The sequence below is a fragment of the Pararge aegeria genome, chromosome 2, assembly GCF_905163445.1.
Source record: "Pararge aegeria chromosome 2, ilParAegt1.1, whole genome shotgun sequence".
Classification (NCBI taxonomy): Eukaryota; Metazoa; Arthropoda; class Insecta; order Lepidoptera; family Nymphalidae; genus Pararge; species Pararge aegeria.
In genome coordinates, this window is record NC_053181.1 from 2,742,048 (window position 1) to 2,762,323 (window position 20,276).

At 34.8% G+C, this 20,276-nt stretch overlaps 2 protein-coding genes across 11 annotated transcripts in view; one reads left to right on the forward strand and one right to left on the reverse strand.

Annotated features, from left to right (window-relative positions):
- Nucleotides 1-333: 333 nt before the first annotated feature.
- LOC120633365 (ubiquitin-conjugating enzyme E2 N) lies at nt 334-1,700 on the forward strand. The gene has a single exon (XM_039903569.1). The coding sequence runs from the start codon at nt 558-560 to the stop codon at nt 1,011-1,013; it is 456 nt and encodes a 151-aa protein (XP_039759503.1). The 5' UTR covers nt 334-557; the 3' UTR covers nt 1,014-1,700.
- A 3,907-nt stretch (nt 1,701-5,607) lies between these two features.
- The window catches only part of LOC120627767, a 236,230-nt gene continuing 221,561 nt past the window's right edge, over nt 5,608-20,276 (reverse strand). For 5 of the 10 annotated variants that reach the window (XM_039895841.1, XM_039895832.1, XM_039895823.1 and 2 more), the window contains 8 exons: nt 16,849-17,004; nt 15,169-15,174; nt 14,533-14,787; nt 13,774-13,941; nt 13,234-13,387; nt 12,481-12,674; nt 11,613-11,753; nt 5,608-10,741 (listed from right to left, as the gene is read on the reverse strand). In XM_039895841.1, the coding sequence (XP_039751775.1) occupies nt 10,670-10,741; nt 11,613-11,753; nt 12,481-12,674; nt 13,234-13,387; nt 13,774-13,941; nt 14,533-14,787; nt 15,169-15,174; nt 16,849-17,004 (1,146 nt within the window). In that variant the 3' untranslated portion in view covers nt 5,608-10,669. The remainder of the gene's footprint in view (nt 10,742-11,612; nt 11,754-12,480; nt 12,675-13,233; nt 13,388-13,773; nt 13,942-14,532; nt 14,788-15,168; nt 15,175-16,848; nt 17,005-20,276) is intronic. The other 5 variants (XM_039895867.1, XM_039895859.1, XM_039895815.1 and 2 more) reach the window with 4 other exon arrangements.

A 20,276-nucleotide genomic window follows, 5' to 3' on the forward strand; every position in this document is an offset into this window, starting at 1 on the left:
TAATGCAACTTGTGCTGAACCCGATATTGTTAACGTAAAATCGTCAGCTCAGTTTTCTATTCACTGTTCTACAAGAACATACTTGGGTAGGTATGCAATAATTATTCCTTACTCATTGTTTTATATTTTAATGCGTTGTTTTTCCAACAAGGCTTTCAAAGAGTAAATTTTTTTCGGTAAGTATTGCCATCTAGTGTTAAATAGCAAACCTACCAATATCCCCGTTCATATTTAGACCATGTAAAAGCTAATGCACAGACATATTTTTTTTGAACGCACCTTTTTCTATATTGCACGTTTTCCTGTCTTATCTGTGGGAAATGAGACTTCTACATTATCTATGTTACAGTTAAAAAATTGAAGTTGGTACTCTATCCATCGCTTTTATAGTTGCGTTTTCAGCATTATCATGGGTAAAATGCTATTATAATTTATAAGTACAGAATACGTGCCTCAAATATTGTTAAAAATACGTGAAGTGAAAAGACAATTTGATATTTTAAACAATTATATGAATACCTGCTTTTTGACAAATTGCGCTAGACCGCATAAATAAAATGGCAGCCCTACCACGTAGAATAATCAAAGAGACACAGCGATTGATGCAGGAACCCGTGCCGGGAATAAGCGCGGTGCCGAGCGAGAACAATGCACGCTACTTTCACGTTATCGTCACCGGCCCGGAGGACTCGCCGTTCGAGGGAGGACTATTCAAATTAGAACTATTCCTGCCAGAGGACTATCCTATGTCAGCGCCTAAGGTTAGGTTTATTACTAAAATTTACCATCCGAACATAGACCGACTAGGTCGCATATGTCTCGACATCCTGAAAGACAAATGGAGTCCTGCGCTTCAGATCCGCACGGTGCTGTTGTCGATCCAGGCGCTGCTGTCGGCGCCGAACCCCGACGACCCGCTGGCGAATGACGTCGCGGAGCTGTGGAAAGTGAACGAGAGCGAAGCCATCCGAAACGCAAAGGAATGGACCAGGAGATACGCCATGGACAACTGAGTAGGCCGCACGCCCGTGCCTCCCCACGCACTACACGGAGTGGACGAACACAATATATTTAACATGATTTTAAGAGTGCAAGTTATGTTTTACTACCTAGATCGAGTAACTTGTGGAGAGACAATTGTGGACAAATTTCTATTATCGGCGGAGGCCGGCCCCGAGGCTCCTCGCATAAGCAGGCCTCCCGCATTCCCTCGTAGCCTCGCCCATTCAAAGTCCGAGTGTAGTCCGGCAAGCCCACAGATTATCGTTTACCCAATCACATGTAGCTTGGTTATGATATTAGGTATGCATATTTTTTTACTATAATTATTAAAATAGCTAAATATAAAATTCCTGAGACCCTATTGTATATATTTTAATAGTTGATCAAATTTGGTTAATTTTATACAAAGGATTTAAGTGTATCGTCACAAAGTTCAATGCCTTTGTATAATATCTTATCAGCGTGCAAGTGCAACACAAATGATTTATCAGTTTTTGATCTCTGCGGATACTGATTTTTGTTTTTCATAGCGGAATACCAAGTTATTTATTTTCCAGTGATTATCTGCATAAAATAATTTAAAAATGAATCTTATGTACTATTTACGTCTTGTATAAAAGGTTATCATTAAATTGTATTTATGTACATTTGATTTGGCTTTGTGAGAAACTTGAAAATACATAATAAACAAATGCTAATCTTTATTTATTTCAAAACCTGTAGGTTTAAGTCATGCCACATAAAAATAGGTCCCTACATTAGGGGATTAATGTAATTACATGAGAATGACTATTGTCTGTATTGTTTTTGATATACTAACCAATCTGTAATCACACTTATGTGCTTTTGATTTGGCTGCAAACTCTCTTTTTATGAATAACAAATTGACAATAAAGTTCTGTTTGTTATTTATTCTGTTTTTAGCATATATTTAAAAGTCCAGCAGCAGTTTATGAACCTTTGAATGTATTATAAAAATAATTTAAATCATGGTACTATTTAAACCATCTCATGTATTTAGGCAGAGAAGAATTACAACAATTACAGTTCAGCCTTCAAGTATGATTTGTGCAAATCACTTGTGTAATATCTATGTACGTCCATTGCACCAGTTTAATTCAATAAAGGTGGCATGACATTACATAAACTGTCTTTAGATGCAAATTTCTAGGTAGATATATATTGTAGTTACTTCTATGCAGTGAGATGTACAACTCTAGGAGGTTTTATACTCATAAAATAGCTTGTTACTTTTTTATATCTGTTTTATTTATACACTTATCTATGCTATGTTGTATACTGTAGTACAGTTTAGTAAGACAGAATCCATGGAAATCAATGCTGCCTGTTTTAATTGTACTTGTACAATGTCTGCATTGTACTTTGTCTGGATTCCCTCTGATACATCATATAGCTCACTAGTCAATATCCCATGGTTGGCATAGTTCTCTAAAACTTTGGATATAGAGATTAGGACACAACATGTCCTCTAAAACATGGTGTCACAATGCAGTTAGGTAAATGGACTTTCAGGTGTTAGTGATGACCAAATTCTTATGAAACTTAATTTTCATATGACCTTTTTAAGTAAAAATATATCTATCTATATTATTGCAAGGGTTGCATATTCTGGTAATTGATATCACTCAGCCAAGGCCTCAGTACTCAGGTCTGTGCACCTCATCAATGCTACTTTACTGTTGTATGTAATCTGCAATATAGTCAGTGGCGTGCATTTCATACATGCACAAAAGCACTGCATACCCAAAATATTGTATATAAGTCGTATTGGAGGGGAATTTTTCTATTTTATGCCATGTACCGGCTTTATGCATACCCTGGTCAAAAACCCTGTGCACGCCACTGAATATAGTTCTATTCTTGCACATCATTTTGTATCAGAGGCAATATCTCTCTGGTTGTATATTAGCTGTTAAGTCCAGTTTTAAAGAATAAACCAAAATATCCAACCTGTGTCTGCAGAGCTCCAACATTTTTTTGCCTCCTGAAAGTGTGTATTGTTTTCCATTTCATTGAGGAAAAATTATAGGGTAAGAGAACAACCAAGACTGGATTTTGTGGGACAGATGAATCAATAATCTGGGTGTAGACTTATTAAGAGGTACAAAAGAGAGTAATCATACAGATGGTCAGAAAAAAAGGGTCATCACACAGTAAGCTTAGTTCCGAAGTCAAACAAGAAAAGGCGAGTTAAGATAATAGTGCCAATGCTGTTGTACATAAATCTCTAAACTTAACTTGACAGGTCTTAAAATAGCTCTATCTTTTTCCAGTACAGCTAGAAAAGGCAGGAGACAAAATATTTTCCGCCGATTATCGTATCTCACAAGGGATAAAATTAACTTGTCCTACCAAAGCATGGTAAGGGAAAGGAGATACTAACCCCCATTTTACATTATTCAGATATTATTTCCACCTTTGTGCCCATACTTAAAGAGTGGATTTAGTAATTGTCTCATGCCCGTGCTATCTGTGACAGAACCAATGGACGGAAAGGAAAGCACTAATTTTGAGCCTGTCAATTTGTATACAAAACAGGTAGTTAAGACTACCTAAAGTATTAGGTAGTTAGACTACAAAACAGTGTTTGATAGACTGATAGAAATCATTTCTACAAAACAAGTTCCAGAGTTGCATAGGTGAGTAGCTGAATGAAAAAAAAAGAATCTGATTATCCTACTGGGTCTTCTTATAGGCTTTCACAATGCTATCAAAGTATTTGCATCAAGCACATACTGGCTTCAATATTGTAAACCCTCTCCGCCGTGCCTATATATTTTTTCCTTTTTACGTAATTTTAACGACATTTTTTACAATCTCATGACTTATGACAATTTTCTGCATAATGAAAATTAAGTTTCATTTGCTATAATCCGTGAAAATCAGAAGAATCTGTATGTTATAATTTAAAATTTTTTCAATCCTTATACTCCACACCAAACAGATCTTCGGCAATGTATCCTCAACGCACGTTTCGTGAGCTGAAACCTGAGCATTCTCAGATGTTCACTTTACAATGAATAATTGGCTAAGAAATTCAACGTCGATGTGTCAATGTCAATGTCAACTTTCAAAATATTACATGGAATTCCGCAAAGTAACGCCTTCAAAAGCGTGTCTCCTTCATACTACCTCTACCCTCCATACTCCATACCACGTGACATTGGCGAAGTAAATCGTACACAATTGGGACAAACGCAGGCAAATTAAAAAAAAAAAAAAAAAAACAAACAAAAGTAACGGCTGCTTCTATCCAATATTCTGCATGTTGTCAATTATATTGACTGTGTACGGGCAATTTATGACGGGCAACGGTAGTGGGTTAATCTGCTAACGTTAAGGTTGTTGTTATATTAAACTCAGCCCTAATTGCTTAGCGGGACAGCTTTGTCGGCAGGGTGAATGATCGAACCTGGTACCTCCCACTTATAACAATTCTTTAGAATACCTTACCTGACCACTGCGCCATTAAGATTCGTCATAATGCTATTCAAATTCAAATTTAAAATTTCTTTATTCATCACAGGCACTTATGAAGCGTTCACACATATAATATGTTCACACCATTGTAAGGGGATGGTGAAAACTTCGTACGCCAACGCGCCCTGGTCTAAGAAGAGCCCCAAACAAACTTAGCCGGGTTTTTTTTTTGCTTTCACCATCTCACAGTAAATTTATATTAAGCTATGAAGTAAGAGCAACTCACACCCAAGCTTTTTTATCGTTTAAGTAATCCTTAACGTTATAATAGGATTTTTCTGTAAGCTTACGTTTTTTATAAACTTTGAACTTATTTATCTGGGTATCCGGCCTAAACAGCCTGATTGTACGTTATTTTACTACTGGATGATCTGGCGAGTTTAGTACCTGAAAGTGCCACACAAAAGTTTTTTTATGATTTTCTGCTGTAGGTACTTTTCGTTTTTTTTGTGCACAAGAAAATTTAAATCGTTCGAACCATTTTCTTGTGAGACAAACGCACGTTAATTTATTTTTGTATCCTTTTATATATAAATAGTATATTTGAGTGAACCGTCTCATGCACAAGCACAGATCTTTTCATCATAGGACTTCTAAAATACTACTTTCTAATACAAATACACTAAATATTTTATTTCTTGCCTATTTTCTGTAAAAAAAACAAGGGGTGGGAAAAATATCTACAATTGGGTTGATACTTGCCCCACCCTTAATCAAGATGTCGGTAATGAGTAACACAACATAAACTAATAATATTACTGCTAAATTGGAAACTCCACCCGGCCGCTAAAATGATGTAAAGAATCTTTGCAATGCCGTACCAAAAAATAAAGAAAGATCATCCACGAAACTTACCAATGTGTATTTAAAACCCTGTGAATAAACTGGCAACATTGTGCCATTACTTCCAACAACTAATGTCTTCGTCCTATTATATTCAATGGACTGTAGTACTACGCAACCGATGATACTTTTGGCATTAGTATAATTCGCAAGCTGGTAACATATACTTACAGGTAATTTTCTGTCCTCGCCTTTAAGTAGTAGGTAACCAGTAGCTCGTCATTCAGTTATTAGTACGGTTTTGTAATTAAAACAATCAGGTAAATTTGTTCAGTTTATTCTTAACTTTAATGCAGACTAGAATAATACTCTTAGAAATGAGAACAACAATAGTTATTTCACTTGTTATAGTGTACCTACATATCAGCTTTCACAATAAAATGCTATTTATTATCTGTGGTTTTTTTCCAATGTAAATAAATCTTATTCACAACAGCTAGCAATATAAAATTACATATCAGACTGTATTATAATCTATATTATATATTTTTTGTTAATTTTAAACCCAAAAAATTTAAGGGGCGTGACCAGTTACTAATAGTTAAAATTAAATTATATTTTTTTAATATCTTAACAGGTTCACAGAAATTGGTAAAGATAGAATACAATGAAGCATTTAAGAGTAAATTAAATCCAAGCATAATCTCGGCTCTTTTATTAGTTGAGGTTTCTGTCCACTGATTTTGTATGGCTTTTAAATCTTAACTACGCACGTCATGTGACGTCAAATTTGACACCTCTATACTGAAGATTGACGTCACGAACTCTAGTTAAATGTATGTCTGATGCAATTTCAATGTCACAAAGGATCAGAGCCTTGGTTGAATGTTCCAAATGTATATTGGCGTTACACAATTTTCGCGTTTCATGATTATATATGTAGGTAGGTATTTATAGACCGTTCATGAAAAATCGTTTTTCGAAATATAAAACCTATGTTAATAATAGTGTAGAATGGGCACAGATTATTTCCACACCCCCTGAGGTACGCATATTAATTAATTTTAAATATATAACTGCTATTTACTACTATGATTAAAAATAAAGGGTCAGATAAGAGGGAATTCATCCCTTTATCTTATCTGTACTGGGGACGTGAAGTAATTGAATCTAGTAAACTGGTCTAGCAAACTAAACAAAAGAGGGTTACCATGAATATCATATAAAGAAGAACACTACGTAATAGTCATAAGTTGAAAGCATCAAAACATGGGACATGATATAGAAAAGCGGAATAGGAATACTAAAAAGGTGTCCACTTACATTAGGTTGTCAAAATAGTTTTTATATTATTATCATACATAAATAAAACTCGTCCTCAGAGTGCTAAGCTTAGCTAAGATTAGAGCCTTGATTCTTTAACATTAAAGTCGTAATTATGAAAATGTATTTTGTGACATCAAATTTGCACACACATCCTTATGAAATTATAGGTCGCAATAATTTAAGTCACAAATTACGGTTAAAATTCATTCATATTACGATTTCAATGTCATAGAAAATAGGTACTCTAAGCGACAAGCACGTTCGTAATTTAATCAACGTTTTCGAGTATTGAAACACAAAAGTGGACCTAATACTCATAGTTTGAAAGTTGTATTCTCTGTACTATTATTTTCATTTAGGAAACTTTCCGCTGGCTGTAGTGAGAACGACCTTTAAAACAAGATGCTTTAGGTCCATTTTACTCTCAACGTTAATGTTTCGATACTCGGAAACGCCCGACGATTGAGGGTGCGCTGATCTCATACAAAGAGTACCTATAGGGCCCCAGACATACATATAGGTTATACATACAGTTATGCTATAGCCACACTATAAAATTTACAAAATATGACATATCTTTTGAAACGCTACACGAAATAATGATTTAATATATCCACTAATCAATTCATTTATTTATTGATCACATCGAGATTCACACCTCGACTGAGAATACTTCTCGCATATTCAAGATACTTGTCATGCCGCTATACGGATCAAGACTCATCAGTCGTACTAATTCAGCTATACATTTTTTTACTCTGTACTTATTCGCAATATTGGTGTTTATAATTTTAAAAAATATATAAAAATACAACCAATTATTAACTATACCAAAAAATCTAAAAGAGTTATTTATTAACAATCAGTAAACAATATCTAACAGTGGAATGATTTTATGATGTGAGTAAAATATAATATAATAAAAAGGTAAACAATAAAAAATATGGCAACATAATACACAAATTAATATTCTAAAGTCTAAAATGGGCTGAAACCCAACGCCGTAAAGCAATAAAAAAAATATAATCTAAGACACAACAAGAAAAATACTTATTGTCTATGGCAGAAAGGCAACGGCTCATGCATTTTGTATTGATATTATCGCAACAATTTATAGTACAAATATTATGTATGATGATAATAACTTATTTAATAATAATATCTAAGCAGATATGAGCGATTTTAACTCTCAATAAATATAGGTATACAATAAATTATTAAGTGGAATAACTATGTATACACACTGAGTTGTCAAAGACTTTTGCAATTGCCAAAGACAGTTAAAAAAAAATAGAAGAATGCCAATATCACGTTACTTGCGGAAATGATTCCAACGCATATTATATTCCGTGAATCTAAATTTAGTATTAGCGATAAACTATGCGATACTGCTTTGACTTTTCTTGTAATGGACAAAATAGCTTTCAGTAATTCGAAAATGTGTAAAGTTTTTGTACATTATTAGGTGTTATACAAAAATCGTAAACGTCATGTACACTTAGATAAAATGTAATCGCACGATTGCAAATGTACCTTTTACAGTCAACCTAAAATATCGGTCGTTATTTTTTTTAAGGTTTCCAGCTTAACACTTAATTACTATAACAAATGATTTTATTAGAAATTAACAATTGTTTGTTTACCCATTTCAGTATTTAAAATGAAGGCTATTCTTTTCTCAAAATTTTTCTTTAAATCATCTGTGGCAAGTGCAAAATCTATGGCACTAATATGATAACTTAGAGCTAAATTACTTATTTTAGCCACTTAAGCATTGTAAGCATGAAACTCGGACATCACATAGTTTGCCTTGAGTATTTTTTCAACAGCTATGTTTATCAAACTATGAATTATTAATTTTGTTTAAATAATGAAATCACCCGAGCATCAAATAAGCACACTCCCAAATTATACTTTAACCTTACAGGAAGGTTTAGGTCAGCATATGTATAAAACGCCAATAGCCTGATATAAATTAACAATACAAGTTTCGTTTCCATTTACAGAACAGGCTACAGAATGTTTATGCTTTAAAAGCTAAATCGGCTTTATATAATGCAATAACTTAATTAAGGTTGTTTTAATGGAACTGCATTTTTTTAGTAAAATGGCTTTTATGACGCCGTTTTCAAAGCTTTAAAGCAGTCAATTTCTTCGAACAACTTACAAATGCGGCAAAAGTGTAGAGTAGAAATATTACTTAAGTCTCTGCTTTTCCGCGAAAATATTAATAGCACTTTCAATGTATTAGTGGTTATCAAATTACTTTTACATAGATATTGAAAAACAGATATCAGAACGCCAAAAGCGCTCTCACAGCGCTCTTTTTGAATGTTAGACCTCGACCTTAGGTACCATTTTCCCACAATTGTTAAAGAAATCAGTTGCACTAAAATAAAAATTGACAGATAGGAAACCTGTTAATAAACCGCCAAATTAGTTATAAAAAGTGAGATGGACTGTGTATTAATAAAACATTGTTTTTTCACTTTATAACGGTGTTATAATGTCATTTCGTTAAAAACATGAAATTTTATAACATGGCTCACTTTAGTTTTTCATTTATGCCGTTTTTAATTACATGTTTGACAGGTAGTCATCAAGAGGCCATCTCCATACAAATAACTTGATACACATCGTCCACTGTACACTCGTCATAGGTTTTGTATGGATGCGCCAGTGACATACACAATATGAAGGTGTCTTCATATTGTGTATTTCACTACTAGTAAATAAGTTAAATTTTATTTTAACCAATATTGTGAAATGATTTTATCACATTATGTTTCGAGAGATTATGATTCAATTATCACCGTATAGTAAAATAAACGCTTATTTCTGTAATTAAGTAACAGTTTTGTCACACATTTTTTTAAATTATATAAATTTGGTTCGAGCTTGTTTGAGTCATTAAGTCAGTACGCACCAATTAGAGTTATTACCCCGAAGAAATAATTAAGAAATTGCACGATAATAAATTTAAAGACGAAAATTAAAAATAATGTACGATTTTGTTAAGATAAGATAATTGCGGGATAGTGGTACAAAATCAGTGTATGTAATCTTATTGATATATGTCTACACTCTAGAGGTAATAACATATTTATGGTAACCATAGATTAAAAATCTACAGTACACTCAAATGCAAGCTGATTTGTAGCTTTTGTCCTATTTTTAAATTTTATTTTGTACCGATTACAAGATTTTAAAATACATTTTATTTTTATACGAAATTGTTGTCCGTGCTACAAAAAATCATTTTCCTCTGCCGTGATGCTAATTCAATTATACACAAATCTTAGGCGAAACTGACAGAACATAAGCTTTACTTTTATACGCACATATCCACAGACACAGGCGGCCTGAGGGATACGTGTTTGCCAGCAAGGTCCCAGAGTACTTACGTGCTTTAAGATCGCCCCTCCCTTAGATATACTGCATCTAACGATCCGTATTCTCCATGCGAAATTTAATAAATAATGGCAGTTTCCCACAGAAGACATTTTCTTCCCGGTTCTTAAAGCTCTCTGTATGTGTTAAGTATATGAACGTACCCGCTTTTCACTACTATTCAAATAACGTAAATATTAAGTGTAGCTTACAAAAAATCCATACATTCAATGCGCGATAATATAATAACGGTTTTATAATCCGTCTTGTGGAATAAACGGTAGGGTTCGCTTTTATTTATTTCCTTACTCGCAAGTGCGTTCTAGCACTGACACTAAGAACTGTCAGATAAAAAAAAAAAGTTCTTTATACAATAAAATTATCATAATAAAGTTCGGGTGGTATGCCAGGACGTGTATGTAGTGTTTTATAACCTTCGCAAATCATATTGACTCAACGCTGACGACTCCAATTAAAGCATTGAAATGTCAGCTATGGGTTATGTGAAATACAAAACTACATACAAGTATGCTCATATCCGATGTTTTAATTTCAGCCGAGCTGAGTCGGTACGGTGAGCAAAGGTCATCTAGCTTTGCAGTGGGGTGCGGCATATTTGTAGCGGTGAGATGTGATGGCGTGGGGCGAAGCAGGCACTTGTGGCGCGTTATATGAACACGGGGTTTTCCTGTCCCGTCAGTAGCCGGAACATTGATGTGGGCATTGTTTTCATTAGGATCTGCAATTTTTGTATTTATTTAATATTGTTACATTACTTTACTACTTACTTACCACTATTAAAAGTAATTTTATAAATTCAAAGGGTATTTGTTTGTTGATTTGTCTATCATGAATATAAGTGACGGCCGTTTGGTGCAGTGGGCAATGGATTCGATTCCCACAGCTGGAAAATGTTTCTGTGATGAACATGAATGTTTTTTCAGTGCCTGGATGTTTATCTGTATTTTATAAGTATTTATGTATATTATTCATAAAATTATTCATCAGTCATCTTAGTACCCAGCTACGCTTACTATGGGGCTAGATGGCGAATGGCGATGTGTGTGTTGTCGTAGTATATTTATTTATAAGTAGTGTCAAAATGTACTGCGACTCTTTCGACACAACTGAGTTTTATCGACTTGTGTCAGATAATTTAAGTCCGACAAATCCTGCACAGGTTGTTTGCATTTAAAATTTTCCAACGTAATAACGATCATATTAAATCTTTAAACGTAATAACGATTATATCAAAGCACTAAGCCATTTTAAAAGGAAACACAAATAAAGTCTAATTTGGCTCTGAAGTTTCCCTTTTTAATAAACATCGTTTATTTCAGCTACCTTGGAATTTTATAAAATCGTACAAGAGCCACGAAGTGAGAAGAAAGTATATCGGCCACTTTCGGATCTGATAACAAGACTTTTTCTCCTTTCCCGGATGGAAGAGTACTTTCGGGTAGCTTTCTGCTACATGAACTTCTTTATGGCTTTAGAAGCCCAGGCTCAGAACTTGATAAGTGATCAAGGAAATATTATTGTTTTGAGCCAGAGGATTTAGTCGAAATTTGAAACAAGTTGCGAATTCTGAAAATGGAATTTTTTGTTACCTCTCCAACAGAGGTCGCTAGTAGATTGACGATACGCTCGTGCGGAACCGCCACGACGCTCTGCGAGTTGATCTCGATGATGCGATGTCCCACGCGGACTCCGCCTCTCTCCGCTATGCCGCCCCGAAGTAGACTGCATATCTGATCATAATTTGGTTAAAGGTAACAGATTCTTCGAAAAAATCTAGTCTGTCTGTTTGCTTTGACTAATACCAGTACTAGTACGGAATAAAAATTCTACTGTAATGAAGAGTCATTGTGGTGGCCCTGTAGTGGGCCGTTAATCGGTTGATATGTTTAAGACAAGGCTAGCCAAACGGGCACCATTGGCTCGAGCGCTTGGTTTGCTCAGTGAGTTTGTTCAACATTTTGGGGCATTTTGCAATTTCACACCAAACCAATTCGGGTCAGATTTGGAAATCAAAGAAATGTTTTAAATTGTTATTATTTAATTTTGTATTCGAAATGTAGCGTGGGAAGACGAATTGGCAAACTTTCATGACTCTCTGGGTCTTTAAATAAAAAATAAATTGATCCATTTAATAGTTACTAGTATCGAAAGTTCTAGGCTGTAAATGCATCTCTCTTATAAGAGAAGAGGTTAGAGCCTCAGTAGATTGATGAATATAATTTTGTTGTTGTACAATTGTTCCCTCTTTGTATACTATCAAAATTAATAGTACTCGAGCCTAGAATTTGATTTTTCTCGTTTTGCATCGCACCTCGACTGAGAGCCACCAAATTGCTTTGTTAAACTATAGTTCAATATTAAAATTAATAATATTTCCCGAAATTAAAACTTTAAAAGACTTAACCGAAGTGTTTTCTTCTTTATTCAGAGACCAACCGAACAGCAAAAACATCTTACCACTCCATTTTGAACACTAAACCCGAGCTGGTACTTGGTGTCCGGCCTCTTGATCTTCACTTCCACGACGGGCGCGCATGGCACCACGGTCAGCTTCACCACCGTTTGGTTCTTGGAGTTCTTGATGTACGTTTGACAGGTCGACAGAGGCAGCCCGACTAGACTCACACCGTTGATCGCTATTATTTGATCACCTGCGATTTGGGAAGCATAATTCAAGATTCGTTTATTTCAAGTTGGGGTAATTTATAAGCACTTCCGAAAAAGAGAGCAATAAAAAAAAATTGGTTAATTTCACCATTTCTTCTTCTTCTTCTTGTGACGAACCACCCAATTCGAAATCCTGTGACCAAAAGTCGTCTTAGAAATAAAACCGCCTTTACAAACATCTGTATAGTCCTTCATTATTTTGTGTCTGTTCTTCTTGCCCTTTTTCTTTGGGCCAGCACAATTTTTTTTAAATCATACCTTAATTTTACACGCATATCTCTATTACGCAGTCCATCCATCACTTTAAAGTCTAAAATTTACTATAAATTTTTTTCTTCAACAAAGTTTCAGCCGTCACCTTAATTTTACACGCATATCTCTATTACGCAGTCCATCCATCACTTTAAAGTCTAAAATTTACTATTACATCACCATAGAACGCTAGTCTATTACTCCTCATCTTCTCTGATGCTTTTTTAAACTCCCCCTTTTTATGTTGCCCGATTTATGCGATAAATTATACTTAAATAAAAAATATCTCACCAATATTAAGTTGCCCACATCTCGCAGCCGCGCCCGCCGGTGCTAAGTTGGCTATCACCACTGTAGGCAGCATCGAACCCCAACCAGACTCTACGACGACCACCCCAAGAATTTCACCTTTCGTTTTAGGCACCACCACTTCTTTCTGAAGTTCCTAGGTAGGACAGAAAATTAGACTACCAACGGACTAATGTGACCAAATGTCTTAATCGGACTTGTCATATAATTTTGGACACTTAAAATTCGAGGAAGGGTTGGCATATTTTTAGGTTGCATCCCGACAGAGGACTTTACTTATCCCACAAAATCGACCTGACCCATACAGCGGGACTTAAAAAATAGCCTATATTTATTATTCCCTATAGCCTATTCGCAACAGCTAAATCGATCTTGAAAAAACTATACATTTCGATAGATTGCACCCTGGAGACAAATGTTGGTTACTTCTTAAACCAACAGAGGTACAGTTCCCGAGGTTTAAAAAAAAAAAAATTTTAATGTTACAGCTAGTCGATACAACTAATGAAATTAATAAGTTACCTTCTTCGCAAACATCTGAAGCTCGTCTCCGAATATCTCTTGACTATTGAGCACCTCCTGATAATCCATCTCCTTTACAAAACTATGGTCCTCGATACCGTTAGCTTTCAAAAACTCCATGTAAGCAACTTGGAATGCCTGTCCAATAGATTGCGCTATGAATTGGGCCTGAAACGCGGAAGACACCATTTTGAATAATATATTTTTATAACGGAACTGGAGTTCAGTTCAAAATTATTCTTTATTCTCAAGATTTTCGATCAAATATAATTTGTGACAGACAAATAATGGTCAACACTCGCCGCACAAAACTCTACTGGTAGCATAATGACATTTAAATTGATTTTATTGTCAGCGAAATCATTACCGTTTTGAGTTTGTTTTTGCGGTATTTTTTCTAGTATTTATCTAAATTAACTTAAAAATAGCAACTTCTAATTCACAAACCGGCTTCGACTGTGTCATTACTGTATTTACTATCGGCTGACAAAGTATTTAAGCTATCATGCAGCCCTTTCATCGATTACTCTTGTTTTTTACTTCTTTAATCCGTGATCTAATAACTCGTATATGAATTGCTGTTTAAATTTTTTAATTATTAGTATCCTAAACAATGGAAATGTTTTTAATTTCGAAGTGAATGTTCCAAATCCTGAGACCTCATTGCAGGCTACATAGTTGTCCAATAAAATAACATCACTAAACAAAACATATCATTTATGAAAAATAATCAAGGAATAAATAAACTCTTTAGCGTACCTCTTCACTCTCGAAAACGTGGCATATCATCTTCGGCGTACGGTTTAATTTCGGCTGATCGGAATCAGTTTCATGAGGCACAAACCGCCTTCTTGCCATAAGCACCACCAAGTCACCTATGTCGGCGATGTAAGAAATCGTCCTTAACGCATGGTCCATCATAATTTCCTTGAGCTCGGTATTCAATACCATTATCTTCTCCGTCGAAATGAAGAGATCCACTTCTGTACTTGGCTGATTTTCTCCTTCTGGTGCCTGGGTACAAACAATATACCATTGGGTAATATTAAGTGATTCCACATATTAAAAGTCACCACACAATAGATTCAATTTATTGAAACGCACTGTTATAGGATAATTATGGTGCAAGGTGTACTTTTCAGTTCTCTAGGTATCTGGGATCAACAGAATCATCCAGCGGAATTTAGTTGAGTTTAGCTTTAGTAAAAGCCAATTAAATGCAATGTTTCGTGAAATAGATATGAATGAATGGAAGGAAAAAATTAGCTATGTATTTTATATATATATATATATTTTTTTTTTTAAATGAAATCAGAACAAAGCGGATGACAGGCGCTTTTGTAGCATATTTATTTTGTAGATCTTTAGAGAAATTATGTATTATAGGTAACTTACCAAAGCCTATTAAATCCGATGATTGCGTGTAAATATAGAGGAAACATATTAATAAACGCTACTCATATGTTAGTAAAGCATGCAGATTTGTTATACCTACTTAATTAGGAATCATGCAAATTACGTTTTTGAGAAAGCTAGTGAGAATATCTGCTTCATAATTTTTTTTTGACAACATAGACATGTTATTGAAACATAATGTTTTTAAATCTCCTATAGTATATTATAGTCGTAAAAATGTAATAGGCCCGTTTTGACATTTGTCATCGCGACGTAACTAGTTATGGAACCATAAGACTCTGTACTCGATACTCACGATAAATCAATTCAAGTTTGTATCAGTACTTGATTGATATTATTATGTATTGTAAAGTGTTCGTTCGTTCAAAGTATTCCTTTAACTTCACAACCAATACGCGTGACTGGCTGTTGATTATACGTCCACTTTTCAACATGTTGAAACAGAGTTAGTACTATATAACAACAAACACAAAAATCGAGTCAAATCACTATGTTTAAATTAATGTCCAAATTAGAAGAGCCATAGTTAACGTAATAGTAAACAATATATATCAAACTTAAACGAGCGCACAGTCAACTTTACAAGATATGGAACGAAAAATTGCGCAGTGCGCGCGGGGACGCTTCAGTCATGTGCCGCTTGGTCAGATACATCATCTCAGACTCATTATTTAGAACCCATTTTGAGAACCAAGCTTATTCTTTGCAGTAAAGATAACTACACAATATTTAATTTCGATATTCAGTAAAAAAATGGTTACAGCTCTAGTATAAAAAAAAAAAAGACTGAGAACGTAACTGTTTTCGAAACGTTTCGCAACAATTATAAATTGCATGCTACTATGAAGTAAGCGCAAAAAGAATACTCGCGATATATTCTTTCATATTATTTAACGTCCCAAAAAAATTTACGTATTTTTTAAAACACTGTATGTAATTGATTTTTATTTTTTTGTTTCTTTCAGTTTCGTTCCAAGTTACATTCTATGGTCTTGCACAAATGTCAAAACGGGCCTATTACATTTTTCCGACTATAGTTGTTACTAAAAAATGTAGAGCTTAACATTATTAATTTTTTATGTTAATATTTTGCTGTTTTTATTATCATTTAAGTACTTTATTTTGTAAAGTTGTTCATGTAAAATAAAACAGATTTATAGTTTAAAAACTTAAAATTTATTGTGAATACACAGGAAGTGTTTCGTTTTACCAACAGTATCTATTGATTATTTTCCCCAGTTATCAATTTATTAATTATATTAACCCAGCTACAATAGGTCAAAAATTTAATGGTTTGACAAAGTGTTCATATCCTCATTGGATTTAACAGGGTATTTTAGTATGACTATGGTACGCGAAAGAGTCTTGAGAAGGATTTAAGTGAAATATGGATTTAACAAAAATGGAAATTCGAACTGATCGAAGAAATAAATTGAATATTACGACTTTTTGATTATAGCATGATAGGCGTAGGTCAGCCTTTTATTCTCTCACATACTGAAAAAGGAAAGCAGCCGTCTACAACTCTGCTGTCTCAGTCTGTGAGGAAATGAGAGGTGTACAAACGTCACTCGCCACGCTATAAACGTAGGAAACCGTTTCTGTATTTAGTTCATTAGCGGAAAAAAACTACATCGATAAAATCACGTTCAAGGCCACCTTAATCTTAGTGACGGCCTCTTCCACCATATTCTTTTTGGGCCTCTTCTTGCGGCGCCTTGAGTCCTCCTCGACCTCGACCGAGCCAAGGAACGACAGGCGGAACACGGCCGCGGGCGCAGCGTACACGCCCGAGTAAGGACCCTCGCAGCCCCACTACGAAAACACACCGGCTAACCTCCTCTCGCTCTCACATACCCCCAATAAAGGCTGCTGTCTCTTTCACTCTTATTAAATTAACTTTCTATCTTAATTATTGAGACAGTCAACGCGTCGTTTTGCTTGTTTTTCTAATTTCCTTAATAAATTTGCTTTATAAAAATTTTGACCGTTTTACCTACCTATTCCGTTACGAGATGTTTTTAATTCGATTCGATTTGTGGTTCCAAATGCGAGGCAGCATAAGCTAAAGCTCATATAAAATATGCGTCAAATATACTAAATCAATCGATTGTTATCGTCGTTGAAAAAAAACGATTTAACTTTCCAACACCCAAAAATCTTTTTAGAGCGTACGTACGTTTTGCAAAAGTAAAGCCAATTGGTTTCGTAATCTGCGCAAAAGCAAGCAAAACAACTCGAATTACACACAAATTGACAATGATATGTGAGAAGCGAGCGATCCTTTTATTATGAAAGCGTAACCTAACGGAAAATAAACCTTGATATTATTAGTATTCGGTTCAAATTGTGTTATGCAAAGCTATTCCGTATTCCGGGGGAGCACCTTGCCGGTGTGAATCGGGTCATGTTTCCATGCGTTCGTGCGTTTAATGATAACGTGCGTGGAGAGCAAGCTTGGAACTATGCGAGGTCGACTCGGCAAGTCTTAGTCTGCAAAGCGACGCGCGTAGTATAAACTCACCTTTACATTATCGTCATGCATTTCAGATTTAAAATGGACTTATTTGGATTAGCTTTACGAAAATTGTATGTTAACTACACTAGTTATAAAAGAGCATGAGATTTTATTAATGCTTTGGTTTTAAAGACTCATTACGATAAATATTTTTTATCAACTGTTATTTATTGAGAACTTCATTTAGCCTCAAAAACGCATAAATGATTATTTAAATCAGTTTTTATTTCTTTTGAATTATCGTCCTAAGTATTTAAGCGTCTGTTATAGGACTTAAGAATTTAGAAATCATAACCTCCCCGCTGTTCCAATACGCCATATTGTACATAAGAAATAGTTTATTTTCGTGCAATAAATTATTTAATTCTGGTTATATAGTATGAAAGAATCAAATTATAATGTTTCACCTGAAAATACAAAGAGGATGCAATGAATACGAAAAAAAGCAGAGCAAAAAGCGCAAGCCATAGATCAACAAATATTTTCGGAGGAGGCTAGCCGGCCATACGGGATCCGATCTTCCAGAGTCGGGTCGAGGATTGGGAACTGAAAAATAAACTCTCCTGCCAGCCCAATGTCAGTATCAAAACCTCTTATTTCGCTACAGTCAAGTTGGGTAACCTTGCTCTGCAATGTAATTTTGACAGTCAACCTAAAATGGGGTTTTATTCGTCTTTTCTAAAAGCATTATATTATTTTTGTTGGATAACCCTATGAATTAATAACTACGCAAGTAATGTGATATAAAATTTGACACTTTTTCCTTGTTTTATGGCGTCAAGCTTGATACACAAATAATAGTTCGGAGCTGAGGTTATGAGTACGATCTCAATGACACGAAGAATTCAGGTTATGGCCTTAGAACAACAAATCGACTCTGGTGTAATTAAAGGCATTGGCTAGCTTTATGTAATGTGTCGTAAAGCAAACTTTTAAATATTTTTTACGAGTGGACCACGCCATGCGCTACTCACGCACTTCAAACAACACTTTATGCCACATAATATACAGCTCATATTTAAATGCTTTGATTTGTATTAAGGTTGTGTTGAGTTGATATGTTTTGCGAAGGCTAAATTATTCTTTAACTTTTAAGACAAGTTGCCAATCAATCATACGAAAAGCAAAATTAGCTTGGCAGCTCATAATTTTGTATGACGGCATATTGTCAAGGTTTATCAACTGTCAGGAAAGATACTGAATAACTCAGAACCCTGTCTCTCTGTCTTCTCTGAGCACAATATAACTACAAACACAATAATTGCCCATCTTAAGTTGTCTGCCAAAATTACCTAACTTGACTGTATAAGGTTTAATAGTAGAAAAGTGTGCGGTCACTGATCAGGTAAAGGTAACAATAGGCTTCAAAATAGATTCAACTATGGTAAAATAACTGCACCAAACATTGAAACTATCTTAGCGACGGTTGTTACTATTGTCATTGGCTTATATTCTTGCACTTTGGCAATGAGCCTTGATTCATGCTTTCTAAAGATTCGGCGTGAAATGGTATTTAATGAACAGAAACTGATATACAGCGCAGCTGCCATAATGTTTTATATTCTCTGTGTTTTGTGCCAGCTCATTTATTGGTAGTATATTGACACGCAATAGCGAGCGAGTAAATGTTTATACGTGTTCACGTACGTTATCAATGCCGCCAGATGTTTGAGAACACACTATGTCGAAATATATTCTATAACTATGGTTTGATAAATAACGTAAGTCACTAAACGTGTTCAAGCAGTAATATTATACAAATCTATATACTATATTTCAAGTGGGTGACAGTAAAATCAAAGAATAACAAGTTCACTTTATTTTGTTATAGTATGAAGCGGATTCGTGCGATTCGACATCAAATAGTGTGGATTGCCCACCTCGCTATCTTGTGGCTATTACCATCAAGTATTTCCCAGTTATAGAGTGTCGTACATTAGAAAATTATTACATTAGCAAATTCAAAATTCATTTATTTCAAATATGCCTATTCTATAAGCACTCTTGAAAGATACTGTCTGTTTCTAGTAAATCAACCACCGGTTCAGAAAGCAGATTCGACCGAGAAGAAGCGTTAAGAAATTCGGCAGTTTCAAATTTTTTAACAATCTTTAGTCTATCATTTCTAAGCAACCTTGTCTATAGAAAATACATCCATTTGCATTGCAACCTCGATGTAAACTGAACTATTCCTGAACCGTAGACTCCCATTGCAGCAAGAATATCATAAAATCAGCCAATAACAACACCGCGTTGGTCGCACCAGTAAACCGATCACCAGTTTCAGACATCAGGGACGTAAAAGGCTTGGCAGGCAACGCACCAAGGAGATACGAGCATCGGGTACGCATTTCATACTACGAATATAAACTAAGGTACATTGGTACTGTTGATTAAGGGACAAAAAGGACAGGATATTATCCCACTAGCATTCTCAAAACACTATAATCCTAATGAGCATGAAATTACCAGAAAAAATAAATGTAGTAGAATTATACTTGTAAGGATATAAAGGAGCGAAGGTCAAAATGCATAAAGGGTCCTTCTAATAAATGTTGTATAGCTGGTG